The 14,711-nt window shown below is 43.0% G+C and overlaps 1 protein-coding gene across 3 annotated transcripts in view; it reads left to right on the top strand.

Moving 5' to 3' along the window:
* SGK2 (serum/glucocorticoid regulated kinase 2) overlaps window positions 1–14,711 on the top strand; it is a 51,988-nt gene that overhangs the window by 7,845 nt on the left and 29,432 nt on the right. For all 3 annotated transcript variants that reach the window (XM_077251564.1, XM_077251565.1, XM_077251566.1), the window contains exons 2-3: window positions 8,603–8,692; window positions 10,611–10,668. In XM_077251564.1, coding sequence (XP_077107679.1) covers window positions 8,607–8,692; window positions 10,611–10,668 — 144 coding nt within the window. In that variant the 5' untranslated portion in view covers window positions 8,603–8,606. The remainder of the gene's footprint in view (window positions 1–8,602; window positions 8,693–10,610; window positions 10,669–14,711) is intronic.

The raw sequence follows: 14,711 nt of genomic DNA, 5'->3' as shown, positions 1-14,711 counted from the left end.
TGGGGCCCATAATATTGTATGGAGGATCATGGGGCCCATGCTGTGCTGTATGTAGGAACTTTACATGGGGCCCATAATATTGTATGGAGGATCATGGGGCCCATGATGTGCTGTATGGAGGAGCATTATAAGGGGCCCATGTGATGTACTGTATGGAGGAGCATTACATGGGCCCCATAATAATGTATGGAGGAGCATGGGGCCCATGATGTGCTGTATGGAGAATTACAAGGAGCCCATGATGTACTGTATGGAGGAGCATTACATGGGGCCCGTGATGTACTGTATGGAGGACCATTATATGGGGCCGTGATGTACTGTATGGAGGAGCATTATATGCGGCCCATGATATACTGTATGAATGAGCATTATATGGGGCCCATAATACTATATGGAGGACTATGCTGTTGCCCATAATACTGCATGGCGGACTATGTGGTGGGGTGCCCATAATACTGTATAGAGAACTATGTGGTGCCCATATACAGTATTGTACTATACCTGTATTTTTTATCTGTGCAGCATGAATCTTTGCATGTGTTAAAGGGGCCCAATGATACTCTTTCGCCCTAGGTCCACGAAAAACAGGAGCCGACAATGCACATCAAGATGAATGCTGGCTGTAGCTGTGACAGGGCGCTCTGCTCTGTGACAGGCCATACATCGACGTCACATAGCAGTTACGTTAAATGACTCCTGCAGCCTATGATAGGCCGACAGCCTCTCGATATTACTGCTATGTGATGTCAGCGCGCGGCCTGTGACAGAGCAGAGCACCCTGTCACAGCTGCAGTCGGCAGCCATTTTAACGACCACGCCGAATATGAAGACACAGGAGGATGCCGGGGAGCGCAAGAAGGTGAGGAGAATCCCCCCACCTCTGTGATTGGGCAAGGTAGTGGCCATAGGGGCAGACATAGGGGCCCAAGGAGGGGACATTATTAAAGTGGACATAGGGGCCTAGGATTGGGACATTGAATAAAGGGGCCCAAAATGGGGACATTATTACTGAAAGGGGCCCAGGATGGCAACCTTATTTAAGGTGGCATTGGGGTCCAGGATCTCACACCTTATTAAATAAAGGGGTGACATAATTACGGTGTGGAGGTCAGGATGAGAAACATACATTATTGGTTTATGGTGGCAAGTGGGGACATAATTACTGCAGGGGCCAATCAGGGGACATTATTACTGCTGTAATTTAATTTACTTTCGAGGTTACTGTCTTCCATGGGGGAGAATAAAAGGGGGTCCTGCTACTGTGCAGGAAGTGTAAAGTGTATGAGAACATGATGCGAGGAACCTGATTATGGTTAAGTTTTTTGAATGGGCCACACAGGGTTAATTAGGTTAATGCGTTGAGGCGGTAGGCCAGTCTGAACAAATGCGTTTTTAGGACATGCCTAAAACTGTGGGGATTAATCGTATTAACCTGGGTAGTGCATTCCAAAGAATTGGCAAAGCACGAGGACTAGGACTGATCCTTGAGGAACCCCAACAGTAAGGGGAAGGTGAGAGGAGGAGGAACCAGCAAAAGAAACAATGAAGGAGCAGTCAGAGAGATAGGAGGAGAACCAGGAGAGAACGGTGTCCTTGAGGCCGATGGAGCGGAGCATAGTGAAGAGGAGCTGATGATCCACAGTGTCGGATGCTGCGGACAGATCCAAGAGAATTAGCATGGAGTAGTGATCATTGGATTTAGCTGTTAGTAGATCATTAGAGACTTTAGTGAGGGCAGTTTCAGTAGAGTTTAAAGAGCGGAAACCAGATTGAAGAGGGTCAAGAAGAGAGTTATCTGAGAAATAGCGGATAAGACGGGAGTGGACCAAGCGTTCGAGGAGTTTAGAGATGAAGGGAAGATTAGAGACAGGTCTATAATTAGCGGCACAGTTTTGATCGAAGGATTTTTTTAAAGTAATGGATGTATGATGGCATGCTTAAATGAGGAGGGAAAAATACCGGAAGAGAGAGAGAAAGGTTGAATATTTTTGTTAGGTGAGAGGTGACAGCCGGGGAAAGGGACTGGAGTAGATGTGACGGAATGGGGTCACTGGTACAAGTGGTCGGGCGAGAAGATGCAAGGAGCCTGATTACTTCTTCTTGTTTGACTGGTTCAAAGTCAGAGAGTGAACTAGATGCAGTGGGGGAGGGAGGACAGTGCATGGTATGAAGGGATTGGGAGATAATTTCCTGTCGGATATAGTCAATTTTTTCTTTTAACTAATTGGCCAGATCGTCAGCGCGGAGATCTGTGGTTGGGGCCTGCACTCTTGGGTTGAGTAGGGAATGAAAAGTGTCAAAGAGACGTTTAGGGCTGTTGGACAGTGAGGTGATGAGGGTGTTGAAATAGGTTTGTTTGGAGAGGTGAAGGGCAGAGTTGTGTGTTTTAAGCATGAACTTATAATGGATGAAATCTTCGGGTAGATTAGATTTTCTCCACAGACGGTCGTCACGCCTGGAGCACCGCTGCAGGAAACGTGTTTGAAGCGTGTGCCACGGTTGTCGCCGTCTGTGCCTAGTTGTTCTATGTATAGGAGGTGCAATTTCATCCAAGGCACTTTGCAGGGTTTCAGTGTAATGCTTCAGTGCAGAATCAAGACATGAGATGGAGGAGATAGGGGCCAATGAAGACTGCAAGTTCTTCATAAGTTTCTGGGTGTTAATGGCCTGGATGTTTCTATAAATGTGGAAAGTGGGCGTGACCTGAGCGGGATGGCAGTTCTTGATAGAGAATGAAAGAAAGTTGTGGTCAGAGAGTGGGAGAGGGGAGTTTGTGAAATTATCCACTGAACAAAGCCGGGAGAAGACCAAGTCGAGGGAGTTTCCGTCTTCATGCGTTGTAGAGTTAGTATGCTGCGAGAGGCCGAAAGAGGAGGTTAGAGATAAAAGGTGAGAAGCAGATGGGGAGAGGGGAAAAGCAATGGGGATGCTGAAATCACCCATGATGAGGGTGGGGATGTCACAGGAGAGAAAGTGTGGAAGCCAGGTGGCAAAGTGATCCAGGAACTGATGAGAGGGGCCAGGAAGACGATACACCACCGCCACTCGCATGGAGAAGGGGATATAGAGTCTGACAGCATGGACTTCAAAGGAAGGGAAGACAAATGAGGGTACTTGGGGGATAACTTGGAAGGTACATTTGGTTGATAGGAGCAGACCAATACCTCCACCTGCTCTGTTGTCCGATCTTCGGGTATGAGAAAAGTGTAGTCCACCATATGAAAGAGCAGCAGCTGTGGTGGTGTCTGACTGCTGGATCCAGGTTTCAGTAAGAGCCAGGAGGTTAAGAGAATTAGATATCACTGAATTAAATATTACAGTTGTAAATCTTTATTCATTACATAGTGTAATGTGTTGAGAACACTAAAACCTAAAAATGATCAATGTAAATCACAACTAATATCGCTTGGAGGTCTGGAGTTGGAATGATGCTCAAAATCAAAGTGGAAAATGAAGTTACAGGCTGATCCAGCTTCAGTGGAAATGCCACAAGACAAGAAAATGATGCTCAGTAGGGTGTGTGGCCTCCACGTGCCCGTATGAACTTCCTACAATACCTGTGCATGCTCCTGATGAGGCGGCGGATGGTCTCCTGAGGGATCTCCTCCCAGACCTGGACTAAAGCATCTGCCAACTCCTGGACAGTCTGTGGTGCAACATGACGTTGGTGAATGGTGCGAGACATGATGTCCCAGATATGTTCAATCGGATTCAGGTCTGGGGAACAGACCAGCTAGTCCATAGCATCAATGCCTTCATCTTGCAGGAAATTCTGACACACTCCAGTCACATGAGGTCTGGCATTGTCCTGCATTAGAAGGAACCCAGGGCCAACCGCACCAGCAAATGGTCTCACAAGGGGTCTGAGGATCTTATCTTGATACCTAATGGCAGTCAGGCTACCTCTGGCGAGCACATGGAGGGCACATGACCCACTGCCAAACCGGTCATGCTGAAGGATGTTGCAGGCAGCAGATCGCTCTCCACGGCATCTCCAGACTCTGTCACGTCTGTCACATGTGCTCAGTGTGAACCTGCTTTCATCTGTGAAGAGCACAGGGCACCAGTGATGAATTTGCCAATCCTGGTGTTCTAAGACAAATGCCAAGCGTCCTGGGTGGTGTTGGGCTGTGAGCTCAACCCCCATCTGTGGACGTCAGGCACTCAGACCATCCTCATGGAGTCGGTTTCTAACTGTGCAGACACATGCACATTTGTGGCCCACTGGAGGTCATTTTGCAGGGCTCTGGCAGTGCTCCTCCTGTTCCTCCTTGCACAAAGGCTGAGGTAGCGGTCCTGCTGCTGGGTTGTTGCCCTCCTACGGCCCCCTCCACGTCTCCTGGTGTGCTGGCCTGTCTCCTGGTAGCGCCTCCAGCCTCTGGACACTACGCTGACAGACACAGCAAACCTTCTTGCCACAGCTCGCATTGATGTGCCATCCTGGATGAGCTGTACTACCTGAGCCACTTGTGTGGGTTGTAGAGTCCGTCTCATGCTACCACGAGTGTGAAAGCACAACCAAGATTCAAAAGTGACCAAAACATCAGTCAGAAAGCATTGGTACTGAGATGTGGTCTGTGGTCCCCACCTGCAGAACCACTCCTTTATTGAGTGTGTCTTAATAATTGCCAATAATTTCCATCTGTTGTCTATTCCATTTGTACAACAGCATGTGAACTTTATTGTCAAACAGTGTTTCCTAAGTGGACAGTTTGATTTCACAGAATTTTGATTTACTAGGAGTTATAGTCTGTTGTTTAAGTGTTCCCTTTATTTTTTTGAGCAGTGTACATGTGCAAAAATATCATGAGGATAACCCCTATCCCTAAGTCTTATCCTCATATTGGTGGACCGATTCCTAAACTCCGAGAGCCTGCAGCAATTTCTCCTGAGCCAATTAAATTGGCCCTTGGGTATCCCCTTTGTAAAAGTAGTGGGTGATGACTATACTATAGCAAGAGACTATTAGTCACATTAGGCGTACGATGGGTAGATATTCTTAAATGTCCTTCCTGATGTATTTGATGACAAGATCTAGAAAGGGCAATTGGATTATATCTGATTCTGATGTGAACCTAAGACATATATTGTTGATATTCAAAGTGTCCACAAATAATTGGAATTCATCTGATGATCCAGTACATAAGATAAGAATGTCATCTATGTACCTGACCCATAACATGATGAGATGTTGCCACCATTCCCCTTCCTCTCCAAAGACAATGGTTTCCTCCCACCAGCCCAGGAAGATGTTAACATACCTGGGGCAAACGGGCTGTCCCTCGCAGTACCCCTGAGCTGGTGAAAGTACTTCCCATTGAAGTGGAAGTAGTTATGAGTCAGGACAAACTCAAGTAGTGTGCCCACAAATGAACTGTGTCTTTCACATTCACGATCTTAAAAAATGATCCAAGGCGTTTAAGCCAGCTCTAAGGGGTATGTTACTATAAACCACACCCACATCGATCGATGCTATGATAATGTCTGCATTCACTGTTATACCTTCTAATTTCCTCAAAAGATCTGTAATATCTTGAATGTATGATGGGAGCGATGTTAAAAATGGACGAAGAATGCGATCAATGTAGATACCACTATTTTGCGTGATAGAATCTACCCCAGACACAATAGGGCGCCCTTTTAAAGGGTCCAGCCCTTTATGCACCTTGGTAACGTTTAGAAAGTAGGAATTATAGGGAAGGTTGGCATCAGAAAATCATACTCAACATTTGCTGTCAATGATATATCATGAGCCCCTCTTAGTATAACTCCAACCAACTCACAGTAGTCCTTCGTGGGATCACTAGGTAAGATCTCATATGTTGCTCTATCCTGCAGGATCATCTGACCCATTGAAAGATATTTCTGGTGATCCATTACCACATTGTTACCACCTTTGTCAGATGCTTTGATGATAATTTCATTATTTTTCTCAAGATGTTCTAATGCCGACCTCTCCTCTGCCGATAAGTTATGTTTTACTGCGTTATTAACATGGGAAATAATACACAAATCCTTTCAACAAGGATGAAGAAAATATCAATGCTGGAAAAATCACTAGATGGTGGCATCCTTTTACTTGTCCTCTTAAGATCTGTAAACAGGCCAGTGCCCCTATCTCTTGCAATTTCCTTGGAAAGTTCCATCAATTTATGATATCCCTCCATGTCATCTTCAGTTAGGGAACAATGCAAGTCCCTGGGTCTATCATGCAATTTGAAGAACTTCTTCCTCTTTAATTGATGTCCAAATAAATTAACATCCCTAACCCACCCAAAGCAATTGTAGGGATTTGTTGGTACAAATGTCAGGCCTTTCCTTAGTATATTTAATTCATGATTGTTTGAGATATAAGTGGACAAGTTTATGATTTAGCTTCTATCTAATGTAGTCTGTTCCTTAAACAGAACCTGTCAGCAGGATTGTGCACAGTAACCTACAGACATTGTCAGGTCGGCGCCCGTATACTGATTAAAATGATACCTTGGTGGTTGTTGTTTAATGCTTATTTGTTGTTTTCAGTTAATAATATGCTCGTGCTTCAGGGGGGTCTTCATGTGGTGCTCTACTTACATATTCATCTGTGTGGCTTATGACTGGTCATTGATCCCTCAGTGACCTGCGCCCTATTTTACATACTGAATATAATATGTTATGGAAAAAAAAATTCACATTCAGCAGACAGGCACCAACGCTGTAGCATGATCGCATGTGTAATGTCAATGTAATTATTTTATTTGGTGATATACGTGTATTCAGAAAAAAAAAATTCTCTGTCAAAATGGCATCGGCCGCGCCTGCGCAGTAGCATCTGTCGGTGATCCAAAAGATGCTACTGCACATGTTCCTCTAGCAAAATGTTGCCGGCGGCGCCTGTGCAGTAGCATCTATCGGATCGCCAATAGATGCCACTGTGCTGGCGAAGCTGGCATCATTTCGAGAGAGATTTTTTCTTAATACATGTATATCACCAAATAAAATAATTGAAAGGACATTATACATGCAATCATACTACAGTGCAGGTGCCACCACCTGCCTGCTAAATGTGAAAAAAAAATGTTTTTCAAAACATATTATATTCAGTATGCAAAATAGGGCAGGTCACTTAGGGATCAGTGACCTGTCAGAGGCCATACAGATGAATATGTACCAGAGCACCACATAAAGACCCCTCCGCCCCACAGGCCGCCCCGTAGGACAAGAATCGCATTATAAGAAAATAAAGATTAAACAACAACCACAAGACGGATTTCATCAACCAAGGTATCATTGTAATCAGTATAACGGCACCAACCTGACACTGTCTGTAGGTTACTGTGCACAATCCTGCTGACTGGTTCCCTTTAAGGAGTAATTGAAAGGCACAGTATGCGTGACATTATCTTATATCTTATAGAGAGACACAGTATGTTTGACATTATCATATAGAGAGGTACAGTATGGGTGACATTATCTTATAGAGTCACAGTATGTGAGACATTATCTTATAGAGAGGCACGGTAAGTGTGACACTTTGGTGCAATTTATATCCGCCCAACATTGACTGCTCTCACCACTGAGTAGGCAGTCGTTTAATGCCACCGGTCAGTTCGTGTAAATGGACCCTTAAATGGAACCTGTCAGGTTGGATATTAACCTGCATACATAGGATTAATCTTCAAGTTAATAGTGTTAGGGAGGTGCCCGGCTGCTGTACTGAATATGCAACACCCAGGAAAAAATGAACTTTACTTCTTCCCGGAGCCACTGGCTTTCAGTCATATAGGCGTGCCAATATGGCTACAGTCCCTGCTCACAGCACTGAGAGCGGTGGGTGTAAGCTCACCCCAAGACTTTGACTGACAACCATCTCAGCATGGCATCAGCACAGAGTCAGCTATCAGTCAAAGTCCCGTGGCGTGCTTACAGCTGCTGCTCTCAGTGCTGTGAGCGGTGACTGTAGTCACACTGACATGTTTCTAGAACTGAAAGCCAGTGGCTCCTGGGAGGAATATAGTTAATTTTCTCCTGAGTGCCACACTTTGAGAATGGTGACTAGGCACCTTTATCATGATATTATACTGCAGTTTAACCCTATATCTACCGGTTGATTGCATAATCCAATGTGACAAATTCTCTTTAAGATGCTTTTACACTGAAAGATTTTCATGATCAGTTGTTCCTAGTATCACTTGTTCTCAATAATCTGGTAGTGAAAACTAACTCTCAATCACCTGACAAACAAGCAAAGAGCTAATTCGTAAAGTCAAATGATTTTTAAGTTTCCTTAAAAATCCTTGTTTTCGGCAGTGAATCTTTCTGGTAAGCTTATGCTGTTGAGAACCATGGCAGCCTATGCACACTGAATCTATTATATGTAGATTGTTTAGTGCGCATCGCTTTGCGGGATCTGCCTGTGTAAACAGGCTTTTAAATGACTGCTTGTTACCAATTGGTGGTCGTTTAATGCCGGTCAGCTCGTGTAAATTAACTCTTAGTTACTTGAGTCTCATTGCTTTTATAACTTACTTCCTAGCTGCAAATTATTTCGTTGTATCTTTCTCTTCCATTTTCATCCTGTTTGTGGTTAATGACAAAGGAATCTAACCTCTTACCGTTACAGTTGAATGAATGACATCAAGACTGGAACAGGTGAACTCCGCTCTCCAGTCATGACTTCTAACATTAACCTGGGCCCGTCTGCCAACCCCAAGTGAGTACATGTTCCCCTGCTGCTTTACCTCTAAAGACTAGTTCTGTGGGATAATGTAGGTGCACGCACGTGAAACACTGTTGTGTCTTGTGATATGATTTTTCAATATAACTGCAATGATTGATTTTCTTGTGCTTGCCAGTCTAAAGATGCACTCCCATACAAGTGTTTATTCTCTTAATATATTACTATAATTGTGACCGCCTTCATCAGGCCATTGTAGGTCTTTTGCTTTTATATACATTTTTATTCAGTTGGTTTTCAGCACACACCACAGTATATTCAAACATTTTGGAGGAATGATTTCTGCAGGGACAAGAGACTTCCTGTTTCTACATAGAGCAGAGAAAAGAGAAGAATTAGCTGGGTAGAAATGCGAAATGAGCAATTGTACGTATATAGTGCTATGTAATATGATAATTGCAATATATTAAGAGGATAAAAACCTCAATGGCAGTGCTTCTTTAACTTTGCACATAGAAAGCACATGAACAATAAAACACAATTCTGACCAGGAGATAGTATGTGCTACAAGTTATGCTATGTCTCCACGTTCAGGACTCCCTACGCTTTGGACGCAGTGAATACCCCGCTCCGCCCCCTGTTGTACAGGCAGTGATTCTGCATGTGTTCACTGAACACATGCGGAATCACCGCATTGTATTCATAGACTGGGTTATTTATCTTGCGGAGACTGAGCTTCTCCTCAAGATAAATAGACATGCTGCAGTCTGGAAAGACGCGCCGCATGTCCGGTTACACAGGGCTGCCGGATAAATCCCCTCCACTATGCTGTAACATCTGGACGCTGTGGATTGGACGCTGCGGCTGTACACAGCGTCCAATCTGCAGCAAATCCTGAAGTTTTCCTGACCGTGGAAACATAGCCTTAACTCCGAGTAACAGCAGCAGAGCTTCCTACTACAAATGCTCACAGGCACCTGTATTATTAACTTTCAAGGACAAGTTTCTGTCAGAGCAACAGGACAGGGAGCATTTTAACTCCTTCAAGATATATGACTTATATATACATCATATGTCGTGTCTCCCCCTTTGATATGGGCTTCGGCGCTGAGCCTGCATATTTTTTGGCACATGACAGCTGATTTGATCAGAATCATGTGCCCCTAACAGCCACAGTTGGAAGTGAGTCACTAACTCAGCCTATCGACGCCCCTTCACATGATCACGGGGCGTAGATAGGTTGGCATGACAACAGGGGGTTTGCAGGAGACCACTGTGGTTGTCATTGCCAATCTGCTATGAGCATTTATGCTACACACAGCAGGGCCGAAGCCATGCTATGTGTAGCACAAGCGATCAGAAGATCGCAGCTTCAAGTCTTCTAAAAAGTGTAAAAAAATGGTTTTAAAAATATTTAAAAAATATAAAAGTCCAAATCACCCCGCTTTTGCCCTATTCAAAATGAAAAAAACAACAACACATATTTGGTATCGCTGCACTCAGAAACACCGGATTTATCAAAATATACAAATAATTAATTTTGGTTGCTGCAAGATTGCATTAAAATACAATAGCAGGCAATTAAAATCTACCCCAAAATTGTATTGATAAAAACGTCAGCTTGGTACACAAAAAATAAACCTTCACTCAGCCCCGGATCCCGAAAAATAGAGACGCTACAGGTCTCGAAAAATGCCGCTATTTTTTTTTCTTTACCAAACTTGGGATTTTTTTTTCACCCAGGGAATCCCTTTATACACTTCACTAGCATTCTAAACACATTTGGAAAAGGAATTTGCCAGAAAATAAGCCCTGTAGCATGCGCATGGATATGCAAGCCACATTCTTAATGAATAGGGAAGTTGCAGAAATGTGTCTGATGTTTCACTTCTGGATCAGCCAGGAATAAATACATTGAAACAGTTACAGTTTAAACTTTTCTTTTTCTTTTCAGTGCTAAACCAACCGACTTTGACTTCCTGAAAGTCATAGGAAAAGGGAGCTTTGGAAAGGTTTGTAAGGAAAAGGAGGATTGAAGTGGTTATGAAAGTGTAGCTTTGGTTTTAAGTTTATATTACCTATATGGTTTTCCAGGACTATAATACTGATGGTCTTCATTGTTTTCGGGAGTGGATGCCTACTAGAGCTGGGCATTCAGACGTAGTAGACTGTATCTGGGTGTCCGCCTCCAGAAGGTGTACATGCCCAAAAACGATGCACAGCAGAACGCACTTTCGGTCTGCCGGCACCATTATAGTTTATGGCCCCATCGGCGCATACTTCCAAATCCTAATTTGAGGGTGTGTTCAGACGCAAGCCTCGATTGGACCCATGAACGTGAAGATAAGCGCAATGTGAAAGCACCCTAATGCCTCGTTCCATCTGTGGTCAGTGCTGAAGGGAAATCGACCTGTGGGTTCACCCAGAAATGATGGCTAATGTATGGGGTCTCCAGAAATAGCTCACCCTCTTATCTTATTGTTGAGGGATCCTTCTAACAACAATATATTGATTAAGACAGCCTGAGATAGTCCTTCCTGTATATCTAAATCTGGATAGATGAAAGGTCACAGTGCAGACACGCTTAGAAACACACTCGGAAGTAGTAAAAATGAAGAGGGATGTTTCCCACATGTCCATTCTTATACGCAAATATAAGTGATGGTTTGGATCAGCTCAGATTGTAAAATACCTATCGTTGTGTGTTTTAGGCTTTGATAAAAATAACCCTTACAGGCATCAATGCCTATCATGGCCAATGGAATTATAAAGTCAGAAAAAGTTCTTTGTGACCTGTCTTGCCTCTGTGAGTGTTTTTAATTTTTAATTTTGGACAAGGTTTCCATATACATAGCTGGGAATGCTTGAAGAGTTGCAGTGCAACCTTAGTCTTTTGATTAAATGGTAATATAGGCTGGCCAGCGCTTTACATTGCATGTGTATACATTACAGCTTAGATTTTACATTCTGCAAGCCTCTTGTGTCCTACCTGGAAGTACCTGAAGAGCTGTTTCTGGAGGATTCTACAAAATATAGCCATAGAAGCAAAATATTTAAGATGGTAATCTAATTTTATCTTCCCATAAGTCTGCGTAGTGCAGAACCTTCCCGTCAGGGAAAGATCTCTAATTACTCATCCTCAGCTTCCTGAATGCTACGCTACAATTACTGTACTGTACCTTTTACACAGACAGACAGAAGAAGATACTAATTAGATGTACATTATTTTCAGGGTCTAAAGAAACATTAGCCATTATCACTAACTTTTAAGGAACAGTGCATTGCTTATCTTGTCCTGCTCCCAATGAATTTTCTTCTTGAAGGCAGGATTATGCAGGATGCTGTAAGTCAGCGCGCAGAATTCCTGCAGGTCCATATTATAGAGACTCCATGTAATGCTACAGTTGTGCTCAAAAGTTTACATACCTAGCAGAATTTTTGCTTTCTTGGCCTTTTTTCAGAGATTATAAATGATAACACCAAAACTTTTTCTCCACTCATGGTTAGTGGTTGGGTGAAGCCATTTATTGTCAAACTACTGTGTTTTCTCTTTTTAAATCATAATGACAACTCAAAACATCCAAATGACCCTGATCAAAAGTTCACATACCCCATTTCTTAATACCGTGTATTGCGCCCTCTAACATCAATGACAGCTTGAAGTCTTTTGTGGTAGTCGTGGATGAGGTTTTTATTTTCTCAGATGGTAAAGCTGCCCACTCTTCTTGGCAAAAAGCTTCCAGTTCCTATAAATTCCTGGGCTGTCTAGCATGAACTGCGTGCTTGATATCTCCCCACAGTGGTTCAATGATATTGCGGTCAGGAGACTGAGATGGCCACTCCAGAACCTTTACTTTGTTCTGCTGTAGCCAATGACAGGTTGACTTGGCCTTGTGTTTTGGATCATTGTCATGTTGGAATTTCCAAGTACGTCCCATGTGAAGCTTCCTGGGTGAAGAGTGCAAATTTGCCTCCAGTATTTGCTGATAACGTGCTGCATTCATCGTTCCTTCAACTTTGACCAAGTTTCCTGTGCCTTTGTAGCTCACACATCCCCAAAACATCAGTGATCCACCTCCGTTCTTTACAGTAGGAATGGTGTTCCTTTCATCATAGGCCTTGTTGACCTCTCTCGAAATCTAACATTTATGGTTGTGGACAAAAAGTTCAATTTGGGTCTCATCACTCCAAATTACCTTGTTCCAGAAGTTTTGGGGCTTGTCTCTGTGCTGTTTTACGTATTGTAGGAGAGATGCTTTGTGGCATTTGCGCAGTAATGGCTTTCTTCTGGGGACTCGACTATGCAGGTCATTTTACTTCAAGTGCCTCCTTATTGTGCATCTTGAAACAGCCACACTGCTAGTTTTCAGAGAGTCCTGTATTTCAGCTGATGTTATTTGTGGGTTTTTCTTTGCATCCTGAGCAATTTTCCTGGCTGCTGTGGACGACATTTTCGTTGCTCTACCTGACCGTGGTTTTGCTTTTACAGAGCTCCTGATTTTCCATTTGTTAGTCACAGTTTGAACACTGCTGACTGGCATTATCAATTCCTTGGATATCTTTTTGTATCCCTTTCCTGTTTTATACAATTCAACTATCTTTTTCTGTAGATCCATTGACAATTCTTTTGCTTTCCCCATGACTCACAATCCAGAATCGTCAGTGGCTGGATGAAAGATGCAACAGTTTGTCTAGATCCCGGAAACTCACTCAGCTTTAATGCACACACACTGATTACAAGCAAACAGGTGAGGATGTTCTTTAGAAGCCATTGAAAAGCATTTGTGTCAACTTCTGTGCCTGTTATCAGGCCAAGCTGTCATTGATGTTAGAGGGGTCAATACACGGTATTAAGAAATGGGGTATGTGAAGTTTTGATCAGGGTCATTTGGATGTTTTAAATTGTCATTATGATTTAAAAAGAGAAAACACAGTAGTTTGACAATAAATGGCTTCACCCAGCCACTGACCATGAGTGGAGAATAGGTTTTCGTGTTATCATTCATATTCTCTGAAAAAAGGACAAGAAAGCAAAAATTCTACCGGTGTATGTAAAGTTTTGAGCGCAACTGTATATAGCGATTTGTGCTTCTTGGGGAGAATAGCTCTGCCATATGGTGTCCAGTAGAGCATGCCACAATTTTTAAGTTTCCTATACAGCTGACACAAACTCAAGAAGAACGGTAGTATGCTCTGTTTTGGAACCATCGAAATACATGATTACAGTATGGACGAGTACAATACTATATATGCCCTGTTATATCTCCGTATATGTTGTGGAGGATGTCCAGAGTCAAATCAAGGCTATGTGCTTAAAGGGGTTTTCTGCTAAAAGTCTGCAGTCACTCTATGTGACTGAATACTTCTGAAGCATTTCAGCAGGCACACTGCTTACTGTTAAGATTTTCTGGTACTGTTGTTGACAGTAGGCAGTCACGTGACCGATTTGTAATTGAATTGAGTGAGGATGTCTGGTCAGAATGTGGCTGGAAGTGTGCAAATTGCATACTTGCATCACTTGACTGCCTGATCTCGGCAACACTACCGGAGAATCCTGACAGCAAGCCAATGTATATAAGCAGACTCTTTGGCAGGCTTCAAAGTTGATATCTCTCAGGATTATTGGTAGTTTACCACCAGCACAAAGCTATTCTCATACGTGTAGTCCTAATTTGTTGACAGTTTCCCATAAAAGTGAGCATTATTGCGAATTCAGCCTACCCTGGATGAAAATGCAGTACGTAAATCAAGATCATTATAAGTAATGTGACACATTTAGGAGGTTTCTTAACCTTTTATGTAGATGTAATCTGAATAGAAACTAGAAATGGTGTTCAAAGGTAGAACTGCCCTTTAAACTTCAGTTTTGGCTACTTGTTTGATACCTGGATACTACATTTTTCTAGCGACAAAGAGAATACTTTGAGATTGGAAAATGAAAAGGGGTCAGAGAAAAAAAGTGACATATGAAGACCAGAGGCGAGTGATATGAAAGGAGTGGGTTTACCCCATTTATGAAATTGAGAAATGTAAATGAATATACTCAGAAAGACTT

The sequence above is a fragment of the Ranitomeya variabilis genome, chromosome 4 (assembly GCF_051348905.1).
Source record: "Ranitomeya variabilis isolate aRanVar5 chromosome 4, aRanVar5.hap1, whole genome shotgun sequence".
In the NCBI taxonomy this organism is placed as follows: domain Eukaryota; kingdom Metazoa; phylum Chordata; class Amphibia; order Anura; family Dendrobatidae; genus Ranitomeya; species Ranitomeya variabilis.
Note: the sequence above shows the minus strand (reverse complement) of the source record. Positions and strands in the feature narration are given on the sequence as shown.